Here is a 23149-nt window from a genome sequence, read left to right on the forward strand (position 1 = left end):
TAGAGACCTTCCTAGAGTGGGGAACCAGCCATTCTGGACAGTTTGCACATGGCTACTGTAATCCCTTCCTATAAGGGACTGGGAGTCAAGTCCACCATTGCAATGTGCTTGGAAGCAAGAGCTGAGCCAATGAAACGTGCTGTATACTCACCTGTACAAATTCATCCAGAGCAAACTGCTTAATTGCCTGGTTAAGTCCCACTCTCTATTCGTATGTCCCTCCACAAACAGATCAGTTTCCAGAAACCTGTTTGGTGGGAGTTACTGCTGGCTGCTTTAGGATAGCACACTTCAGCCTCTGGGGTGCTTGCATGCTATTCTGCTGAGTGTGTGGCCTTGGCTATTCGACTGCAATTTGAAACTTGAGCTGGTTTGTTGGGATAAAATCTTTAGCATTCTGGAGCCTTATCACAGAACTCTGGCATGTTTTCTTCCATGAGTGACTTTGTTGCCTAAGGGACTGCTGTAGATGTCATTCTATACACCTAGGAGTGTTGTGTTGGTGGGAGCCAGGGCTATCTCCCTGCTAGGGAGGTGAGCATTTCAAATTTCTAGTCTTTGCCTCATGGAATTACTTTAATTTTATGATTTCGGCTCTGAGAGCTGAGGCAGTATTGATATATATATATATATACCCAAATATATTTGGGCAATCAACTTAGTTCTAACCTGGCTAAGCTTCTGCTGGTATTTTTATGTTGCCATCTGTCATTTAAATAGATCTCTAGTCTCTTACTGTAATGGTACTTGATGGCTTATAGGAAGCTGTGGACACGGTCTCTAGAAAGACTTATACTTACAATCTCAGTTTTAAAAACATGACGTAAGCTCTTTGGGGGTGTGGCCCATCTGTGTGTTTATGTTTGTACAGCACCTAGCACAATAGAGCCTTGATCCATGTCTGGGGCTACCACAGTGTATATGTGTGTCATGTTTATCTGTTTCTTTCAGTAGGAATTTATCCCCAAAACAGAATCCAGGGGCAAGATAATATCCAATAGGTAGGGGTGTGTGAGTGTGTGTGTAATGTTCACTCAGTTGGGATGGAGTGGAGGGGTCTGTGGATCAGCTGCAGCTGGGCTTCCCTTTTCCCCACCCCCAGCCTTCAGACTTTGGACCATATGTGCTCTCTTCAGATCTGGGGATTTGTGCATGGGGAGAGGTTGGAAGGGAGGCAGGAGGGTGGTGGTTAACTTCCCCATGGGGCCCACTCTGTGCTTGGGGAATCCCTGTGCTGTGGCAGGTGGGGGAAATCCTGGTAATGTGGCTCCATTGGAACTGTATTTCCAGGAACCGAGAGGAAGCCACAGTAGGTCTGGGGGCGTGTGGCCTCTTTGTGGTTAGTCCTGTGTGTATACCCACAGATTTTAGTGGATTTCAGAGGGCAGGAGGCAAACCTTACTCCTGATGGAAGGATTTCAGGAAACTACTGGAGTGGAGTCTCCTGGAAGTTTACTGTCTCTTCTGTAGGAGGCAGTGTTGGCATCTCTTGTGACTCATTGTGAGTTTCATAACATTTGGTGTTTTTATTTTAAGCCCCAGCTCCTGGACTCCTGTGACTACATGAGAATCTCAGCTTTTTTTAAAGTAAATTTCTCTCCTTCGTGGTGGTGGTGGAGAAAAGCTTGAAAATAAGAATTGAGTGGCCCCTAAAGACTCAGACACCAGAAAGCAAATAAAAATCCCCAATTTTTAAAAATATTTTTAAAACCACATGATTATAAAGTCAGTCTCATGACTTTAGAGCACTTTGCAATGGCAAGTGGAGGCATGCTCTGACCCCATGTTTTCGTAGAATCATAGGACTGGAAGGGACCTCGAGAGGTCATCTAGTCCAGTCCCCTGCACTCATGGCAGGACTCATCTGCTCCTGCTGTCTGTTTCCCCATTTACATCATCAAAGCATCACTACCCATGTGACTCTCACCAAGCGGACTGTGCAGATGTCAGGTGGGCCTGAGGGTCTAGCTCTTTGCTTTTCAAATCTTTCATAAGCTGTGATCATTGTGGGCTGCCTTACTCATTCAGTGGCAGGGTGGTAGCTTTTACAAAGAGATCTGGGGTTAGGCTTTCAAAAGCCCCTAAATCCTATTTTTCAAAAGTGACTTATTCTTATATATAATATAATATAAAAATATAGAAAATAGCACACATTGGGAGGTGGAACTTGTGGGTTTGGCACAGAGATGGAAGTTGGGGGTTGTATTCCCAGCATTGCCATAGGTTTCCTGTGCACCTATGGCAAGCTATTTCCCACTCTGTGCCTCGGTTTCCTCATCTGTAAAAAAGTCTGTTTCCTGGGAGTGTTGAGCTGGGAGGCTAAATTAACGTTTGCAAGCACTTTGGGATCCTTGAACAGGTGGCGATCGAGATGGGCAAAAGATTTCTATTAGCTGAAGAAAGTGGGCTCTGAACAGAGGACCAAATTCTCTCCTGTTGTAAATGGGCACTGCTTCAATGTCACTGGTGGAATTTTGCTTCTTTACATCAGGGGAGAATTTGGCCAAGGATGCTATGCCGTTTTTCATGGCATGTCATCACTGTGATGTTGCAAAGTGTGCTTCTGAATAAATCTAAATAAAACTCCAAGGTACTGGAAATGTAAGTTGAAAACAAAATGACCTCTGCTTTCTTCTTTTTTCAATGGCTTGTAGTGTACAGATTCAGACATTTTTTTTCGATTTGGTTCCCGGCGTCCTGATTACACTTGGAACTCTTTGTATCCAAACGACATCACAAAAAATTACATTCATGGAATATATCCAGGACACAGTGTCATCATGTGTTTCCCTAGCCTTCCCCCTGATCCCTACCCCTCCGACCCCCACACACAACTGAGAGCGATTAAATGATGGGAAAACAGTAACTTGTTCGCTTTAAGCCAGCACTCACTCTGCAGAAAATGTGGATAGTGACATTTTGGCAGGGACTGCTCAACATTCCTGCTGCACTTGGTAATGTTTTAAAACCGGAGTCTTGCTCTGCATTGTGCTCTCTGGAGCTGTCACATCGAAACTGTCTCCCTTCATGAGTCAAGCCTTTAATTTCCATGCCCAGAGAAATCAGCTTTCACTGGCATTTGAGCAGATGTGACACCTGGCAGTCATGGGAGCAGGTACCCTTGTATATCTCACAGTACCAGTGGTTAAGAAACAAAGAATGGGTGCATGGTCTAGTGGTTAAGGTACTGGCCTGGGATCCAGGAGATCTGAGTTCAATTTCTGGATCTGTTTCAAACTTCTTGTGTGACCTTGAGTGAGTCATTTGATCTCTCTTTGTCTCGGTTCCACATTTGTAAAACAGGGATAATAGCATGGGTGTTGAGAAGATAAATACATTAGTGTGTGAGGGTCTCACAACCACTAACTGTTATCTGATGCTGTAGAGCCTTCGCTGGCAGAGGTTTGGGATGAACCCACTATTTTATGTGGACCAAACCCTGGCATGTGCCCCACACAATTACAAACTGTGCCTCATGGCACTTCATCTGTTTTTTTTTTTTGCATTTCTGTAGTATGGTCAGTATTGTGTGGGGGAAACCATATTAAATGTGATGGAACAGAAGTGTTGTGAGTGTAGGCCCAGGGCCCTATCCAAAGGAAGGGTCAGACCTACTGCTTATTGCTACCTACAAATGCAGTGTAAAGCCACTTTTATATATTAGTTTGAAATGTAATCTGTGGCTGGAGGAGTTGATGGGATGTTGATCATGACCACAGGCATAGAGTGCATAGATAGAGAGGGGTGCTACCTACCATGTCTTAGTTAGAGCCATTGTCTGGGCATCAGTGGAAATCTCAGAACAGCTCTAGGATAGATAACTAACCTCAGTTAAAACTTTTAGGCTCTCTGGGCTGTCCCATGGGTGGGGGGAATGAGGGATGGGAAGCCTCCCTAACCTTGAAGAAAGGAATCTCTGAGGGCTGTAGAGTTGATATAGCCAGTCCTATGGTGCCTGCTCCTGCCACACAGCCCCAGTGTAGGAGACACTTCGGGGAGGAGAGGTGGGAAGGGGGTATCATGCCAGGGATGGGGGAGGTTGTGGTCCAGTTGTGCTGCTGTTTCAGCTAGTGCTCAGCTGTCCCCATGATTGGGGGAGGAAAACTACTCGTGTGACTCTCACCCCAGGTGCACTGTGTAGAAGTCAGGTGAGCCTGAGGGTCTAGCTCTTTGCTTTTCAAATCTTTCATCAGCTGTGACCATTGGGGGCTGCCTTACTCAGTCAGGGGCAGGGTGGTAGCTTTTACAAAGAGGTCTGGGGTTAGGCTTTCAAAAGCACCTAAGTTCTGTTTTCAAAAGTGACTTATTCTAAGTGCTTAAGTCAGTTTTGAAAATGGGACTTTGACGCCTAAGTCACTTAAGTGCTTTTGTAAAATGTAACCCTACTTAAAATCAAGAGAACCTGACTTATCAGATTCTAGCAGCTTTAAGGCCTAAACATAAGGATGGTGGCCATTAAATTATATCAGGGCTACCACGCTGACTAGGCGGAACGTATGGAAGTGTCCATTGTGTTCTAGGAAGGAGAAATAGCTCCAGAGGGTCCTTTGTTTAAAAGGAAGAGTGAAGAACTGAGGATGTAGGTAAAAAGAAAGGAACTGAAGGAGTGGCAAGAGCTGTAGGGGGAATGGAGCTGAGAGGAAAGGCTTAAAGGCAAGAGGGAGAAGACAAGGGAAGTCAAGGGGGATGGGGAATTGAATGGGGCAAAGAGTCTCCTATCATGCATCAGAGCTATTTGGTTTTCCCTGCTCTGCAGGAGAGACTGACATCCAGCAGATGCCCATCTTCCTGCTTTCTCTGTGTGTATTTAGGGGATGAGTCATTCATTCTGTTGTCACTTCAGCTCCCCAACAACACCCAGTGTGATCCCGCTAGTCTGTAAGTCTCTTGGTTACCGTCCACATAGCATCACTACCAGCTTCCAGGCTCAGGGTCTGCATGCCCCGCTTTACTGAGAGATCTGTGGCTCTGCTTTGCCCAGATTAATGCACGGCATGCAGACGGGTCCCTTCACATTCCCTTGCTCGGAGAGTATCTCGGACTGGAATTTGTGCAGCTCTGTAGAACGTAACCTTGGGGATGGCTGGCTCCTGTTCTACAGCCTGAGTGCTGCACCTATTGCCCTCAGATACTGCGTGGCCTGTGTTATCTCTCCGCGATATGAGAAGCAGGAGAAACTGAGCAGTCCAAAGGCAGTACAAGGAGAAAAGGACAAAACTAGGGCTTGCATTGGCAGCAGTAACCAACTGGATACTGAGTCAGTCCCTGATCGGGTCTGGTTTTATTTAACTGTTCATAGAAAGCTTTTTTTTTTCTCTCTTCACCTGCCAAGACTTGAGTTCCAAGCATGTGAGGGAGCAAAATACCTGCCACAGAGATGTCATCAGTGGTTGCAGCAGAAACACAAGAGCCTTGAATTTGAATCTTGGCAGATAAGTAGAGGAGAAAAGAATGTAACTCCCTTAAATATATTTAACTTTCAAGGGCCCTGGAAGGGTGCTCTTAGCTCTCGTGGGGCATTCAGCACATGGCAGAAAGTAAGATGGCACACGCAGCCTGCTGGGGCAAAATTCAGCCCTCTGTGTACAGTCACTGAGCAGCAGCCTTTATGAATTGGCTTTCTGAGAGTGCTGCTTGCTGCAGTGTGTGGCCCTCTTTGGTGAGGGAGGTGGCTATCAGTGACCCCATTTAGTGGGAGAAACTGAGGCGTGGTGAGCCTCTGACAAAGCTGGGCATTGAACGCCTATCTCTTGTTACCAGTGCTTTTATCACAGGGCTCCTTTCCTTCCCCCATGTTGAGCAATTGTTTGCTATTTAAACAGCCTCATGGCTACTCATGGCCTTTTGCAGATGCATAAAGGGTGGCTCCCAGTCTTAGTGAGAGATGGCAGAAAGAGGGCAAGGGAAGAATGAGGTTCATTCGATACCAAGTCACTAGGCTATTTGCTGTGTCATTGCCCACCCCAAGTATTTAAAAAATTATGAGCCAGGGTCCTGAAAGGTCTGAGTGGCTCAAAAATCACAAGAACTTTACCCAAAGGCTGTTCTTTTGATTTCTCTTCACGGAGAAGAGTCACATTTTCAAGCTTTTCCCCAGAACCTCCAGTGATACAAACTCACTTTGGAAGGAGGCTGAGAATCTCGGGTAATAACCTGATTCCAGCCGCCAAGGCTTTAAGAAAAATGCCAGAGAACATGAGGCTTACAATAGACTCACAAGGATCAGCAACTCCACTTGGCTATCTGGTGAGGTCCATTTTTAAAAAAGGCTTTCCCTTTCCCCCCTCGCTGTATTGGCTTAAATGTTTCGGGAACAGGACTGAACATCAGCAATATTGTCAGAACATATGCAGCAGAAGAGAGAGGTCCTGCTCCCCATGTCCTCTGTTTTCCCCGCTTAGTACGTAGCCCTTGTATAATCACTACTGTCCTCCAACCATGAGGCCTGAACTCTGCTTCCTTCGAAACTTTTTTGTTAATGCTGCTTGAGAATGGCCAGCATGTGTCACTTCTGTCCTGCTTCCCTGCTCCTGCCTGGGAAAGCTCCCATGACCAATTCCATTGGCCTCGTTCACCTTTGTCTGCAGTGTGGGCATAACTCTGGCTTAGCCTGTAGCCCCGGATTTGTCTCTTGACCATAAATTAGGCTAATTATATTAAGGCCTCTGCGTGGCATATTTCCCTATGATGGTGTCCCCTGAATAGATATGTGGACACAGTTGGCAAGGGGCTTTGTTGCAAGGATAGGTTCCTGGGTTACTGGTTCTGTTGTGTAGTTTGTGGTTCCTGGTGAGTATTTGCTTCAGGTTGGGGGGCTCTCTGTGTGCAAGGACTGGCCTGTTTCCCAAGATTTGTGAGAGTGATGGGTCGTCCTTCAGGATAGGTTGTAGATCCTTGTTGATGCGTTGGAGAGGTTTTAGTTGGGGGCCGAAGGTGACGGCTAGTGGCGTTCTGTTATTTTCTTTGTTGGGCCTGTCCTGTAGTAGGTGATTTCTGGGTACTCTTCTGGCTCTGTCAATCTGTTTCTTCACTTCAGCAGGTGGGTATTGTAGTTGTAAGAATGCTTGATAGAGATCTTGTAGGTGTTTTGTCTCTGTCTGAGGGGTTGGAGCACAATGTATACCTTCAAATCAGCAGCACTGCTATGGGTACCCGCATGGCCCCACAGTATGCCAACATTTTTATGGCTGACTTAGAACAACGCTTCCTCAGCTCTCATCCCCTAATGCCCCTACTCTACTTGCGCTACATTGATGACATCTTCATCATCGGGACCCATGGAAAAGAAGCCCTTGAGGAATTCCACGTTGCCAACTGTGTCCACATATCTATTCAGGGGACACCATCATAGGGACTAATCACATCAGCCACACTATCAGAGGCTCGTTCACCTGCACATCTACCAATGTGATATATGCCATCATGTGCCAGCAATGCCCCTCTGCCATGTACATTGGTCAAACTGGACAGTCTCTACGTAAAAGAATAAATGAACACAAATCAGACCTCAAGAATTATAACATTCAAAAACCAGTTGGAGAACAGTTCAATCTCTTTGGTCACTCGATTACAGACCTAAAAGTGGCAATTCTTCAACAAAAAAACTTCAAAAACAGACTCCAACGAGAGACTGCTGAATTGGAATTAATTTGCAAACTGGATACAATTAACTTAGGCTTGAATAGAGACTGGGAGTGGATGGGTCATTACACAAAGTAAAACTATTTCCCCTTGTTTATTCCCCCCCCCATCCCCCACTGTTCCTCAGACATTCTTGTCAACCGCTGGAAATGGCCCACCTCGATTATCACTACAAAAGGTTTTTGCCCTTCCTTCCCGCACTCCCCACCCCCCGCTCTCCTGCTGGTAATAGCTCACCTTAAGTGATCATTCTCATTACAGTGTGTATGGTAACACCCGTTGTTTCATGTTCTCTATGTATATAAATCTCCCCACTGTATTTTCCACGGTATGCATCCGATGAAGTGAGCTGTAGCTCACAAAAGCTTATGCTCAAATAAATTGGTTAGTCTCTAAGGTGCCACAAGTCCTCCTTTTCTTTTTGCGAATACAGACTAACACGGCTGCTCCTCTGAAACCTGTGTTTATATTGTAGTGCAGAGTGCTACCCTACCGTATGACTCTATTGTCTGTTTCACCTCTGAGTCATGTGGCTAAGACCTACTTTTCATCTTGTCCGAACTGACTTGTAAATCAACGCCTTTGTTCAAATTAAAGACGTCCTCATTCTACTCCACGCAATTGCACACTGAGCACAAGGGAAATCGGAAAGTTCATATTAGGGCCAATAGGAACCCCATCAGGGACTGCTTCAAAGGTCAGTCCCCAATGCCTTAGCCACCTCCGTATAAACAGTCTGCACAGACTCCATTAGTGCATTTCAATCCAATATTAAGCACGGCCCTTTGCTAGTGCTATCGAGGCAAATGTTCCACTTTCACGTTTGTAATGCATCATTTGGCTGGATGTAATGTTTAACAATAACCAAGAATTGAAACGGCCTCTGGCTTCACCATATTTGTATTATTAAAGACCAGTAAGTCTCACAGACCACTAGACTGGATTTACCACGTAGATTTGTTTTTCCAGGCCAGAAAATCAACTGGGTTCGCATCCCAAATGTGAGGGTACTGAAAGAGTGATGATGGTTAGTGTTATCCCAGGTGCCAAGGGGTGATCCCAGTCAGGATTTATACCTGTTTATTTCTGAAAATAAAAAAATACTTTTTGTTAGTGAAGTTCAGTGTACTCTAGTGGTTAGAACAGGAGACTAGGAGTCAGGACTACTGGGTTCTAGTCCCAGCTCTGGCCCTCTGTGGTCAGTACATTCATGTTGTGAGGGTGCTTATAGTGAAGCTGACTACCTGTGACCGTCTGGTCAATTGTCCTTCTAGCTGAAATGTCCAAGAGTTTCTCTGCTGGTGAGTCAAAAATGACCAACGGAACCTTGTGAAAGGGCCATTCCTGTACTAATAGATTCTGGTAGTGGTGCCTGATCTGCTAGGAGACAATGTCCCTTTGGGATTTGCCATGATGATGATGATATGAGATTCACTGAATTTGCGGATGAGTGTTAAGGGAGGTGAGGAGCAAATCGCAGTACTTAATCCCTCTTTACCTTATCATCCCTTTCTATAAAATGGGATGATACCCCTTCCTCAGAGGGAGGCTTACTTCCTGGCTGCCTCCCGAACTTTGGGATCCTTGGATGGTGGATGCTAAAGAAAGTGGCAGCAAAGTATTGTTACTGACGGCCGCACAAATCTACTTGTACACATCTGGATCCTAGAATTATGGCTTTAAACAGCATGTAGAATGATCTGTAGGCTTACCAGACAAGCTTGAAGTTGTTCTGGGTCAGGTTTGAGATGCACCCAATTAACTTACTGTGGCTGGAACAGAGGGGTTCTTGCTGTGTTTGGTTCCCCTTCTTTTTGTTATCCTCCTTTCTCCCATATGCCCTTGTAGAATGTCCGGCCTCCCTTGTGTCACTAACAAGATGGGTGTGATGGGAGCTAGTCAGCAATGGACAAAGGTTTTCCATTCTGAGTTACGACCCCCTGACCGAACAGGATATTCCATCTGAATGCTGAGAGTTGTCTGATCTCTTCATGATGCACAAATAACCTGGTTCCTAGAAATTGCGTGGGATGGCTCGGACCATGCAAAAGGGTGTCACAGAACTGCTTGCATTCAGCTGTGTCCTGCAACAGCTGAGGGCAAACAAAACAGACTGAGAGACTGCTGGAAAGCTGAGAGAGCAGGTCTTTCAGATACAACCAGTGATTTGGGCAAGCCTGTAGAACAGCTGTGTACGGATTCCAACCTGGGAAAAACACCATTTCTGGAGTGGGTTTAGGTGGCGACAGGTTCCTTCACGGTGCTCCAATTTTACAGGCTGTAGCCTATAACAAGAGGCTTAATAGAAATTACAGGAGAAACAATAGACACAGTGTACCCTGCCCTACAGAATTGGGATAGGTTAGATTAAACCACAAGCTATTACTGAGCCCCTTTCTTGGTTTTCCTTAGCTTTAATATGGCTTGGGTTTGCAGGTATTTTTTTCCCCTCATTGCTTGAGATGAGACTGTAGTCTCTTGTCTCAAGTATTCATGGTAGCCCCAGTAGACTCATGTCTTTCTGCAGATATGGCTGGGCAATGTCGGCAAAAAATGTCCAGCAGTGAAAGTCACAGGTCTGGATAGCCTTCCTGAGATATCACACCTTGAATCTTGCCCATCCTACACTTGGGTGGGGAAAGAAGGAATCCTTTGTCAGATAGGTCATTTTTAAAACAACACGTGAGGCACGCACACAATGTTGTGAGCAGTCCTGTGCAGAGATGGGTTGGTAGGCTGGCCGCAGATGAGGCCATCAAGGATGCATGATAATGGTGGTCTCATTTTTCCCACAATTTATCACATGGCTGTTCCAGTTTCATATATGGATTGCATGTATATGTGTATCATTATGGATAAAGTTAGGTATCAATTCTTGGTAAGACTTACTGGCACAGTTCTCCCCTCTGTGCACAGGGGGCATTGCTCTGAAAGTCCCATTAACCCCAGCGGCTAAACGACCAGTTCATCCTGCATTTGAATGATGGCAAAAATAAACTCCTCTCTCTCTCCCCCAAGCCTTCCTTATTGCTGATTTTTTTACATCTAGCATCTATGTCCATGGCTGCTGATTGATATACCTGGTGTACTGTGCAGAAGGGAGAAAGCCTCTTCCATGCCATGCTGTTGAATTTGCCCGGTACATCCTCAAGCTGCAATTCATCGCATGGGCTGGAATTTTCAAAAAGGCCTAAGGGAGCCAGATGCCCATTTCTCATTGACGGACTTTCAGTGGAAGTTGGGCACCCAACACCCGTGGGTCCCTTGGAAAATCCCAGCTTTAAGCACATGCTTAACTGTAAACCCATGAATTATCTCATCCCTATTCAACAAAGCACTGAAGTGTGTGACTTCAGTGGGACTTGTGCACGTGCTTAAGCTTTAAACGCTTTAGCTGAACGGGTTCCTGAGTTCACTGGAATGTGAACAGCATTGTAATAGGTGACTTATGACCTGTCATGCAAGAATAAATAAATAAGGTCCTTTCTACTGACCTGAGCAGAGAGGAGCACAACTGGGCAGAGCAGAAAAGGAGGGGTAGAGCTGTGGCTTTAAGGATTCTTCTGGTAGCTGCATGGTTGGGTTCTGTGGTTGGAGTCCAGGAGAATCATTTCCTACCCTCAAAATTATTCAGCCAGGCATCTGTGCCAGGGTTAATACTGATGCTTGTGGCAATGATTGCTGCTTCTTCCCTTCACCTCTCTGTGGAAGGGGTGGAAGTACTGGGCAAGGTGCAGTAAGGAAGCTCTTGGTATGTCTACACTGCGACTAAACACTGGCCCGTGTCAGCTGACTCAGGCTTGTGGGACTCAGGTTTCTGGGGTGGTAAAACTGAGGTGTAGATGTTCGGGTTGGGCTGGGGCAGCAGCTGACGCTCTGTGACCCTGTGATGGGGAAGGGTCCCGGAGCTCAGACTCCAATGTGAGCCAGAACATCTACCCCGCAGTTTTGCAGCCCAAGCCCTGCAAGCCCAAGGTAGCTGACATGGGGCAGCTGCAGGTGTCTCGTTGCAGTGTAGATGTGCACAAGTCTTCACGTATTAAAGAGGCTCTAGTTCAGCTGCAAGTTATGGGCTTGAGGCAGGATTTATTGGGTGAGATTCTCGGGCCTGTGCTGTGCAGGAGGCCAGACTAGATTATCATAATGGCCCCATCTGGCCTTAAAATAACTCATCTCTGGGCTCTGTTGCCTGGAGGGGAACAGGGAGGCCAGTACTCCTGAGGAAAGGAATTCATTTCCCCCCCTCCTGCTCCCAAATACATGTAAGGGAGACTATCCAACCTAGGGATTCTCCTGGGCTCAATTCCCATTCTGTGGGCTTTGCTGGAGGAGAGGACAATGTGTTCCAAATAAATTGTCTGTGGAGTATAAGATGGAAGCTGTGCAACTTGGTAAGGTTGTGTTGGCTCTTCAAGGAATCTGAAGCTCTATGCATCTGTAATGGAGGCTCTGGGAACCTGTTCTCTTTTGTTTCTCCTTTGGGGATATAGTTACCAGGCAATTATTTCACACCCTGTAGCACTGCAGACATGTCTCTTCAAGTCCAGTCCCTTACCACGTGGCTGAGAAAATGTATTTTACATTAAAAAAGAAGCCTTTAAAGAAATGCCCTCCAGGCATAAAGCCGATGTGTTTTCTGCATATAACTGTTATTAATACAATGAACTTCTCTTCAGGCTCGCGGGGAGCAGGTTGTGAAGGGAAATGTGAATGTGACTTGATCACTGGAGATATGAACGATATGATACTCATTTTCAGTGCATTGTAGGTCTGATTCCGTCACAGCGCCCCAGCCCAGGATTCATTTTGCAGTGATAAAGCAGTGCAACACTCTAAAGCAGGTTTATGTGACATGCGTTCCTGCGGAACATTAGTATAAAATAAACAGATTATATAAGCAATTTTACGTTGGCTCAAAGATGCCAAGATATATAGATCTGGGCAGAGTGGAATGATAAACAGCAAGTATGACTGAAAACTTGCATAACGAAAGCCCCACTGGTGTTAGTGATGGGAGTAAAAGAAATGTTGCTTTAGCTTTGACTTTTTAAAGGTGATTATTGATTTTTGTCTCAGTAATTTGTCACTGTTTATTATATGAGATCTTTTTACCTCTGGTTCGACAGTCACCCCGCACACCTCCAACAACATCCCTTTCTTTTGCTACTGCTCTTCCATGACGCTTTGGAAATGGTGGAGGCCACTTTGCTGGCACGGATGTCAGCTACTTTGCTCACAGATGCCAGTTTCCCCTGGATGCTTGCCGCTGGTATGATGGGGTTTGCCCTTACCAGAGAAGTGCAGCCAATTTCCTCGTCCCTTTGCTTCCAATGACAGTTAGCTAAGGGCAGCGTTTATATCAACTGCGAGAGCGTTGGTAGCCACTTGGGCAGTACCACCACACCCAGTATGGGACAGGGAGGGGCTCAGTGCCCCAGCCACGGAGAAGGTGGAGCTGTCTGGGAAATGTGGCTAAACCAAGCAAGGGAAGAGGGAACTCCCATCTGCTTCTCGCAGAGGATGGGGAATAGCACTTTCCCTGAAGACATTCCCTTTTGATAAAACCCTTGGAGACATCCATCCCGTCTCCCATGTTCCACATCCTTGTGTTACAAAGTAAGAACCCACACTTCTTGCTCACTTGTAACTTGTGCTTGTGATGGGGGCGAGGAGGATCCAGACGTGTGTTTGAATGGAGGTGATTATTAGGTGGAACGTGAGAATTGTTGAGACTTGGGGCCACATCCACGTGGGATGTTAGCTTTCAGGAAAGGAAAAGATGAAACCAAACCACCCCCTACACTTAATGGCTGAAGAAGCAGAATAAGAATCCGGACTCCTGGGTAGGGTGACCCAGATGGCAAGTGTGAAAAAGCGGGACACTTTTTTTCGGGGGTGGGAGGGTATAGTTGCGTATATAAGACAAAGCCCCTAATATCAGGATGGTCCCAATAATATCAGGAGGTCTGGTCACCCTACTCCTGGGTTCCATTTCTGGGCCTGCCATTGGCCTGCTCTGAAAGTTACCTCAGCTGGAATTTTCACATTAAACTGTTTAAAATCAGGCCTTACTTTGTGCAGTGTTCAGTACTCCACAGGGCATCTTGACTTCAGGAGGAGGTGACTCTCTGCATCTTTGAAAATCAGGCCACTTTTTTAGGTGCTTAAATATTGGTGGGTGGTTAGGGACTAAATTTAGACAGCAAAGTTGGATCCTGTTGGGAGAGACTGACAAAGGCACAAGGGATAGTTGGGGACCCTCGATGCCTTTTGACCTTTGCAAACTCTCCCTTTGACTTTGACCTTGTAACTCAAGTAACTTCGTCCTCATACTTGCCTCGTTGATTAATTTGGCTACCTGTGACTCAGTTTACACACATTAAGAATTGTCACTTCTATTCTGATCTGCCCCATAGGGCAAGGGGGGATCTCCAGAAGAGAAGCTCTAGAGAAGTGTTTTCTGTATTATTGCAAAAAACATTTCTGGACAGATGAAAGTGCTGATCCCAGAGGAAGGGTAAATTCTCTAGAGAGTGTCTTTTAAGAGCAAGAAATGTATAAAGTGCACGTAGGGGGAATCATCACTGCTGTGTGCCTTGGCTTCCCTACCTATAAGATGGAGATGATGGGCAGGTGTTACTGTGGCAAACTGTATTGCACTCCTCAGATGAAAGGTATAATGGGAAAGAGTTATAATAGTTCAAGTTTCCTGAGCTTTAGGTGGATAGGAAATGGGATAATGGACACACTACCTCTTGCTGAGAGTTGCTTATAAATCTTAAAGGAACCTGCCCCTCCTCCCTTTTAAAATGGGTGTGAGAGGTTGGACCCCCCTTTCGGGGTGCCACCAGATATGCTGGAGCCCCACTGAGCCTGCCCATTCTACGAGTCTGGGCTTCCTCACCCTGTCCTTGCTGTGCCAGGCCCTCAAGCCTTCTTTAGCACACACACAGGGAAGGCCACACCCAGCTGCAGATACAGACTGAAATCATCTCTGTGTGGGAGGAGCAGCTCGGGGATTTACCCAGTACTGATGTGCACACCTCCTTTGGGGTGTAAACCCAAAATAATATTGTCTTGCACTGTATAGAAAGCTCTGTAAAATGCAAGCTCATAAAAATCACCCCATTCCTCAATGTGGAGGGAGATAAGCACAGCTTTTTGCCCCTTCCCACCCCCAACCCCCAGATATGAATTGCACAAACTCAGTTTTGGTATAAACAAGAAATAAGTTTATTAACTACAAAAGCTAAATTTTAAGTGATTATAAGGGATAGCAAACAGAACAAAGCAGATTAGTGAGCAAATAAAACAAAACACACAGACTAAGTTTAATACACTAAATAGGTAGGATATAAATTAACAAATTCTCACCCTGAGTGATAAGCAGGATGGCAGATTCTTAAGGCACAAGTTGCCTGGGCTTTCCCAGGTTTTCATACACAGTCTAAAGACCCTTCTAGCTTGGGACCATCACTTCCCACAGTTCAGTCTTTGTTCCTCAGGTGTTTCCAGGTGTGTTGTTGTAGGGAGTGTGAGGTTCCCCCATAATGTCATTGTCCCCCTTTTATATCTTCTCCCCACTTGCTAGAAAGCTCTTTTGCTGTGACATAGGTCAAACAGTTCCCATTGTGTGGTGCTAACTCTGAGAGGTTTCTATTGTACACAATTCCTGGGGTAATCCTTGTGCTTGTGCACATTTCCTCAGTAAGCCATTAACGTTGTTTGGCCTCTTTACTCTTGTACCTGAAAGGCTGCTTGTGGGTGTTTTCAACCTCAGGACATGTTTCAGCGACACATACATAGCCAAACTTCATAACCTCACATATGACAATAGCACATACAATCCAACGAGATATTACTGTTGAGACTTTAAGAATGACACCTCACAAAGCACACTTTGTATAAAGCATATCCTAATTACATGACAGTGGTGAATATTGGGGTGTCAGGATGTCACAATGGGGGTTATGGTTTCCACAGAGGATGTGGAAACAATGCCATCTCTTTTAGATTCTGGGTTGGACTCTGAATTCAAGTTCTGGCTGTCTGAGTGCAGAAGCTGCATTTACTAGAGAGGGTTCCTCGGCGTGCTGTGTATCTCAGAACAGCAGTTTCTCCTTTGAATCACACTGTTTCATCTCATCAGGCATCCTGCCTCTTAACAGTGATCACCCCAGCGCTTGAGAGAATGATGAGCAGTCCCCTCCCTTCCATAATGCACTTACCCAGTTGTTTAATGCTGTATTTCTGGGGTACAGAGAAAAAATATTTCCATCACTTTGTCTTGAAGCATGGGATTTGATTTTTCCCTCATGTTGTCTTACATTCCATATGCAAATATTACTAGTGGACCCCTTCAAATCCAGCCCCACCCAGTATCTGACCTGACCTTTTCCTGCTGCAGAATGTCTATGGAGAGCCAGCCTACTGCTTATAGTCAGCGTCTCATGGGAGTTGGCCCTTGATCATGTGTTTGATCCTTTAGGTATGTAATCATTAGAATTTTGGCCCTAGGTGCACCCTAGATTTGGGGTGCTTGGTTCTGGCAACCATCACTTTCACTCCAAAGCATTTCCAGAATCGTTTGTGCTGACTTCAGTGAGGATCCCGATAATGGCTGCTCTTAGAGGCCCCCACATAGAGATTGGTCTCTCCCCATGCAAGGTGCATTTTACTGACCTCCTGCAGATGAGTGACCATGGTGGTGTCTCCTAACTGTCATGCACTATGGGGGCTGCCTATTATACTGATGCCTAAATGCAGCTCTTGGTACATTAGAAAGGGGGCACTAAGTCACTAGCACCAAAAAAATAGTGGTTTGGATTCGGGTGAGGACAGTTGCAGCTGAAGAAATGATGAAAATTGTTTTTCATACTGGAGTCTTTGGATGTCCAGGAACCCAAGGTCCTTATCTTTCACACAAGTAAAGTAACAGAAGTAGGCTATTCTGTTCGTCCATTTTATTGCCAAGAGGCATTTCTTTGGCATAACAGCATCCTGGTGTATCCTAATAGGGTCTAGCTGCCCTGAGAGGACAGCTGCTGTCAGAATACTTTAAAGTTGGACAGAACATTTCCTGCTTTTTGAGGTATATCAGCAAACATTCTGACCGCCTCCACTGGGAGACTATTTTTATACTGTCCAGGGGCTGTCTTATATTATGAGATCGCTATCACTTTTTTTTATTTGAATCCTAACTGCACATCTTAGGATGACCTTAAAAATATCATCTCCATCTCTGAGGAAAAAAAACAGACACCCTGTTTCCAAGATGGAATTGGGTTGCCTTTTTTAAGGAGACATGACCATGAAAATAAAAGTATGTTGGATTTCTTCCATGAGCGTGGCAGAGAGCAGTTGTTGTAACCAGTGCTGCATCTTCTTGGCTCTAAACTGATGTTGCATAAAACCCACAAGTGTATTTCTTTGCATTGTGTAAATCTTAATTGGCCTTCTCTTTTGAAATTGTCTTGTCAGTAAGTGAAGCTCCCAGCTATTAATAAATCTGTAAAAGATTCTTTTAAAATGTTTGTTCAACTTAATTTTTATTTATTTAGCAAAGAAACTTTCTGTTGGGGCTCAACTCCTTACCTTTGTGGCTGCTTCTTGAGTCAGTTATGTGACACGCTGCCAATGTGTGAGCCAAGTGTCAGTGTGTCAGCAAGGCCATGAGTTCAGACAGAAAGGGATCAGGTGCCTAGCTTGTCTGATATGTGTTTTGGTGTGCGTTCTTCAACTGCTCCATGGGAGAGTTGGGTTTCAGTGTTAAAACCACAGTCCCAAAAGGGAAGGGGTGAAAGGTTAGGCGAGCCCTTAACAGGCAATTCAGCTTTGCAGAGTGCACAGTAGAAAGGAGCTCTCCGCACACACCAGCTCCTCCAAAACATATCTACTTCTGATGGGAACTCAAACTAGTACTGAGGAACATGGGTGAGTTTGAGGGGTTCACCGCTTGTGCTGCTCAGTGTTAAGGATGTGCTTGAATGATATGCATGCACCCAATCAGATTCAAACTTTGGGGTCAATGTTTATAAAGTGCCTATGGGAGTTGGGAACCTTTGGCTTTTAGGACTCCAATCCTCTTTGTGAATGTGACTTAGGTGCCTAAGTCATGCAAGCATTTCTGAAAATGTTGCCTGTGGTCTTACACCAAGGTCTAGAAGGCATTGTGGTTGCCTTGCCTAGTGCTGCTAATACAGCATCTGATTATACTAGCACCCTTGATCATGTCCCATAGCCCCTTGCTTCACAAGCAGGCAGACGTTCCAAGGGACTACTTGCAGTGTAATGGCCTGATCCAAAGTCCACTGAAATCAATGGAAAGACTCCTATTGACTTCCCTGGGCTCTAGATCAGGCCCAAACATACTAACAGCTGTGAGTCATCATGGCAAGATCTGCAAATGGAGTAAACAGAATACAGGTTATTAGCCAAGATAGGCAGGGATGATGTCCCTAGCCTCTGTTTGCCAGCAGCTGGGAAGGGTGGACAGGGGATGGATCACTTGATGATTACCTGTTCTGTTCATTCTCTCTGGGGCACCTGGCATTGGCCACAGTCAGAAGACAGGATACTGGGCTAGATGGACCTTTGGTCTGACCCAGTAAGGCCGTTCTTATGTTATGTAGGTTATGTGCTCTTTAAGTAATTGTCTCTGGATTTCTCTCTCTTTGTAGGTGAGTGTTTTAACTACCTTGGAGCGGCGATTCAACCTGCAGAGCGCTGATGTGGGGGTGATAGCCAGCAGCTTTGAGATTGGGAACCTGGCCCTCATTCTCTTTGTGAGCTACTTTGGAGCCCGGGGGCATAGGCCACGTTTGATAGGATGCGGAGGAATAGTCATGGCTCTGGGCGCCCTCCTTTCTGCGTTGCCTGAATTTCTGACCCATCAGTACGAATATGAATCTGGGGAAATACGCTGGGGGGCTGAAGGGAGGGATGTATGTGCTGCCAACGGGTCCACCAGCAACGAGGGACCAGACCCGGATCTTATCTGCAGGAATAGGACTACCACCAACATGATGTACTTGCTTCTCATTGGAGCGCAAGTGCTCCTAGGCATTGGTGCTACCCCTGTACAGCCACTAGGAGTTTCCTACATCGATGACCACGTGAGACGGAAAGATTCCTCCCTGTATATAGGTAAGAGTTTGAAGTTTCTTGAATGCACTTGAGGTGTTCCTGCTATTGCAGCTCATTCTGTTGTCTGGTTTTCCAGCATCAATAGAAAGGATGAATTTGAGGTTCTTCTCTGTGCTTCTATGTCTGTGAAGGTACCTTGGCTTTGGTCTACCAAGAACTAACTACTACAAGAAACATCTCTCTGCCACCTATAACCATTGTGCCCTCCCTGTCCCTTTCCACTTAAAATACCATGGCAGAGAAATGCAGGGGTCTTCGCTCTTAGTAGAGAAAGCTGGTGATGTGTTGTCATCCTTTGGGTTGGCAGTCATAATGAGGCAGTGGATGATTAGGAAAGATGTTCCCTTGGTATTTCTTTTCATAGCAATTTCCCATGTCCCTTAAACTCCAATGATATTGGTCACTTGTCGTTGAGCTTTAGCTGCAGAACATCAAAGACAGGGTGAACATCAAAGTAGCTCATAAGACAATAATTAACCACCTTATCCAGCATACCCTAGCGGCCTCCATAGCGTGTTAGTTGACATGTCTAATGATTACTCTATGAAGGCACCGGTTGCAAGGGGACATTTCTCCTTGCAAGTTTTCTAATAATTCCTTAGAAAAGCTATTCTGAGCACACACCCCTGACAGACAAAGTTCTCTTTGTAGAGCAGGTGCTCCTACTCAGCATCTTGTGGAAAGACCCCAGAAAATGTTACCGATACGGGTGCAGGATGGCAAAGCTGGTAAGTCTATTGTGATCTATGGGGAGTTAGGCATCTAACTCCCAATAGTGGTGATCATGTTGCAAAATTACTCACTCTATCTCAGGCAGCTTGGAGTTAGTTGTATGATGTTACATGTTCAGGGGTAACGCTCGGTTTTGGTTATCAACTGAAATATTCTGGCCTTAGGGTAAAGAGCTCATGGGTTTCTGCGAGGAACCCCTCAGTGACTGTGCTTCAGAAAACTTTGTGAGTGAAGTTGTCCTCTGAAAGCCTCTAGACTCTGTGTCCATCTGTTGTCTATATCTGCTCCATTTCCATAGGACTCAGTAGTAACTAGCCACCAATTCTGCTGGCCCCAATTCAGCAAAGCACGGAGGCATTTGCTTATCTAATTTGCCTGCCTGCCTGTGTTCTTCTTGTGTCCCTCAGCATGGTATTTTATTGGCTACAGAAACTTCACCCCCTGACCTACTTTGACTGGAAGCCAAAAGACAATCCCATCAACAAACCACCCTTGCTATGACCTCTCCGGTTGAGTTACCAAATAGAACAAAATATACCTGGCTGGAATCACCACTCGGGTAACCCTGCTCAGCTTCTGTTGCCATTTCTGAATATGTCCCATGATATCAAACTTAGTGAAACAGCGGGGACACCGATCGGATAGGTTGGCTGTTGTAGTCCTCTCCTAGATTAATGCCTCTTGCATCTACTTAATAAGGTTCCAGCATGTGCACGGCACAGCCCATTCATTCCTTAAGTGGTCATAAAATCATTATTTCAGCATTTAGCTCTGCACACTGGAATTTTATGCTCTGAGCATTTTACTTGAATTTTGTGTGAGGGTTCCACTGTATAAAGAGGACTGGAAATATATCACTTTGTGTGTAAAATACAGGATAACAAAGGGCCTCAAGGTAAATACAAAGCTGAATTCACTGGAGCAACTCTGTCAATGCCACAAACCAGGAGTTTAAATTAAGTCTTATAACTATTTCAGAATCATTGATCATAAAGAAATATCTTGAAAAATTAGCAATTTGCTTAAGTCAGTGGAGTAGATACATTGGCAAGATAGATATGACAGCTCTGAGATCGGGACTGGGGAGGGGTACGTGTGCAGGGTGGTAAGGAGGAGGTGCTATCAGGAATTTTGTTTGAGACATTAAACTTGCTGCTTTAACATAACCTTTAAAGAGTTGGTGGTTTAACTGATGCTGGGAAAATACTGACAAAACAAAGTCCACTCAACAATCATTTGAATTTCCTCATAAACTTGCTTCCCAACTGTTTTGGTTTTCACTTTTTGCAAACAGCGTGTTTTTGTTAAACTGGCATGAATGTTCATGAAAACTCATTCCTAGCAGTTCAAAATGTGATTATTTGTGCCAGAAATGTGTGTGCACTTATTCAGTCGGGGACCAGCAGTATCAATGAGTAATTTCTGACCCATCGCATCCATGCATCACAACTTGGCTTGTTAAATACTGTTTATCGAATGCTTTCTTCAGACTGTGATCAATTCATAGAGTAAAAGAGTGAAAATCATTCTCTGAATAAATATGAATATAAAATAAACAAGAAGGAATCTGGATCTGCTTTGTATTTGTCACTAGCAGGAAGGAAGGGTAAATTCTTCAGATAAAATACTGATAGTGAATTATTTGTTCAGCTTTTAATTTAGTTGACTTTTTCAGTGATGTCAAATGATGGAATTTTCAGTGACCTTGGCAAAAAGACCTTGGTTCATTCTCCATTGTGTTATACACCCTCAGTTATTCCCTGTTTATTGTCACTATGCAGTACTTTATACCAACCTTCTTCTCCTATAATAAAGTGTTCACTCTGTAGGGGCTGTGCTGTATGCATCCAGGATAAGAGATTCCTGGGATAAGTTCTATAATTTTAAATCAGGAGTAAAGTGAACACAGATTACTGCCATAGGAGAGAAACTAATTAATAATGATAGTCCAGACAGTCATGTTGTCACATTAGACAGCTGCAAAGAGATGATCATTTCTTGGCCAAACTATGTAACTTTTGCCATATGGCTCACTTCAATAATGTGCAAATTGTGTCTGGTCTATGATTTTGCTAGGCAAAGCATTTATCTGACTCCTAGGTATTAGTTAATATCTGCTCACCCCTGACTTGACCAGAAAGGATAAGAATTCCTTCAAGAGTGCTCATACAGTGAACTGGATGGAACTGTCCTAGTGTACTGAGTCTATTTCTATTCATTCATGTTGCACAAGAGTGAGACATTCTGGCAAGTAACTGTAGAAGGTGTCTAATGCCACCTATCTAGTGAGAAACTGACATTTGGGAAACGCTTGTGGTGGGGAAACTCCACCATAATATGAGGTGTGGGGGGCAGGGGGGGAGTGGAGCATGGATTTGAAAACTATCATGAAACCTGATAGAATTAAGGGAAGGATAAACAAATTAGGAATGTAACTGTGTGAGCCTCAGGGCTAGAAATTTGTTACTACATAATGATACAGATATTGCAGTTCACGGGCCATCCATTCCTGGTGTAACTCCACTGAAGGCGATGGAGAAAAGGATGAATTTAGACCATTCTGTCTAGGCTCAAAACCTTCAAAGACTTATGCATATGCTTAATTGTACCGTCTCCGTGAATAGTCCCATTGGATCTAAAATACAAACACTTTGCAAACTTAGTGTATTATAGTCCCACAAAATTTAGATATGTCATTACATGCACATATGAAGTTATGTTTAATTAGCTACCCTGACCACAGCTGCATGTACAATTGTGAAAAGTGTGTGTCCTAGTTAGAGCCCTGATCCAGCAGTTGGATCCATGCGGGCAGATCCTTGTGCCTGTGCTCGTCATCATGGACTTCAGTGGGATTCCATGTGGGTCCCGTTACAGGTTTAAGAGTGCAAATTTATGCATGCACAATTTCCCCCCCTCCACTTTTGGAAAATCTGACACATGGCGTTGGGGAGAGTGTCCAAGGCCCTGACTTGGCAAGACACATAAATATGTGCCTAACTTTAAGCATGTGTGTATTCCCATTGAAATATGGGACTTCTCGGGTGGTTAAAGCTGGGCCCATGTATATGCACCTTGCTGAGCCAGACGTGGAGCTTCTTTGGATTTCATCCTCGCAAAGAGCGAGGGGTGAAATGCTAACAGAAGGATATCTCATCGGGATCAGCTCCTGCTATGTTATATTTCAAATTTCTAGAGACAGTAGCAGTGCTTTGGGTTTATGATGCATGCAACATGCTGCTTCCAATCACAAACAGACTGTTGCTGAAGTAACCAGCCCTAGGAAAATAAGAAGGAGGAACTTAGTGGTAACCGAAGGAATATCAAATCAGAGATCCCCACTCCATACAAGGATTCTTAAAAGAAAGACAGTTTTGCCTTAACATAGACAAGGCTTTGCTGTCTCTTGATATCTTTCCCTGCTAATGACGGGATACAAGTTCTTTCATTTCATCTACCAAGAGTTCATTTAGCTCAAAGGTCATGACAATAGCAAAGGGAGCCAAAGAGATTTTAAAAAAACAAAAAACCTGTTAGATCATTGAGGTTGTGAAAGGGATTTGATTCAGAGCTTGTTTATTTGCTTTTTTTCTTATCCAACATCATACTGTTTCATCTCTTTAAAACAAAT

The 23149-nt window shown here is 44.8% G+C and overlaps 1 protein-coding gene across 2 annotated transcripts in view; it reads left to right on the plus strand.

Moving 5' to 3' along the window:
* SLCO3A1 (solute carrier organic anion transporter family member 3A1) overlaps positions 1-23149 on the plus strand; it is a 227932-nt gene that overhangs the window by 14048 nt on the left and 190735 nt on the right. For both annotated transcript variants that reach the window (XM_073304210.2, XM_073304209.2), the window contains exon 2: positions 18321-18786. In XM_073304210.2, the coding sequence (XP_073160311.2) occupies positions 18321-18786 (466 nt within the window). The remainder of the gene's footprint in view (positions 1-18320; positions 18787-23149) is intronic.

This window comes from Lepidochelys kempii, chromosome 10 (assembly GCF_965140285.1).
Source record: "Lepidochelys kempii isolate rLepKem1 chromosome 10, rLepKem1.hap1, whole genome shotgun sequence".
Taxonomy (NCBI): domain Eukaryota; kingdom Metazoa; phylum Chordata; order Testudines; family Cheloniidae; genus Lepidochelys; species Lepidochelys kempii.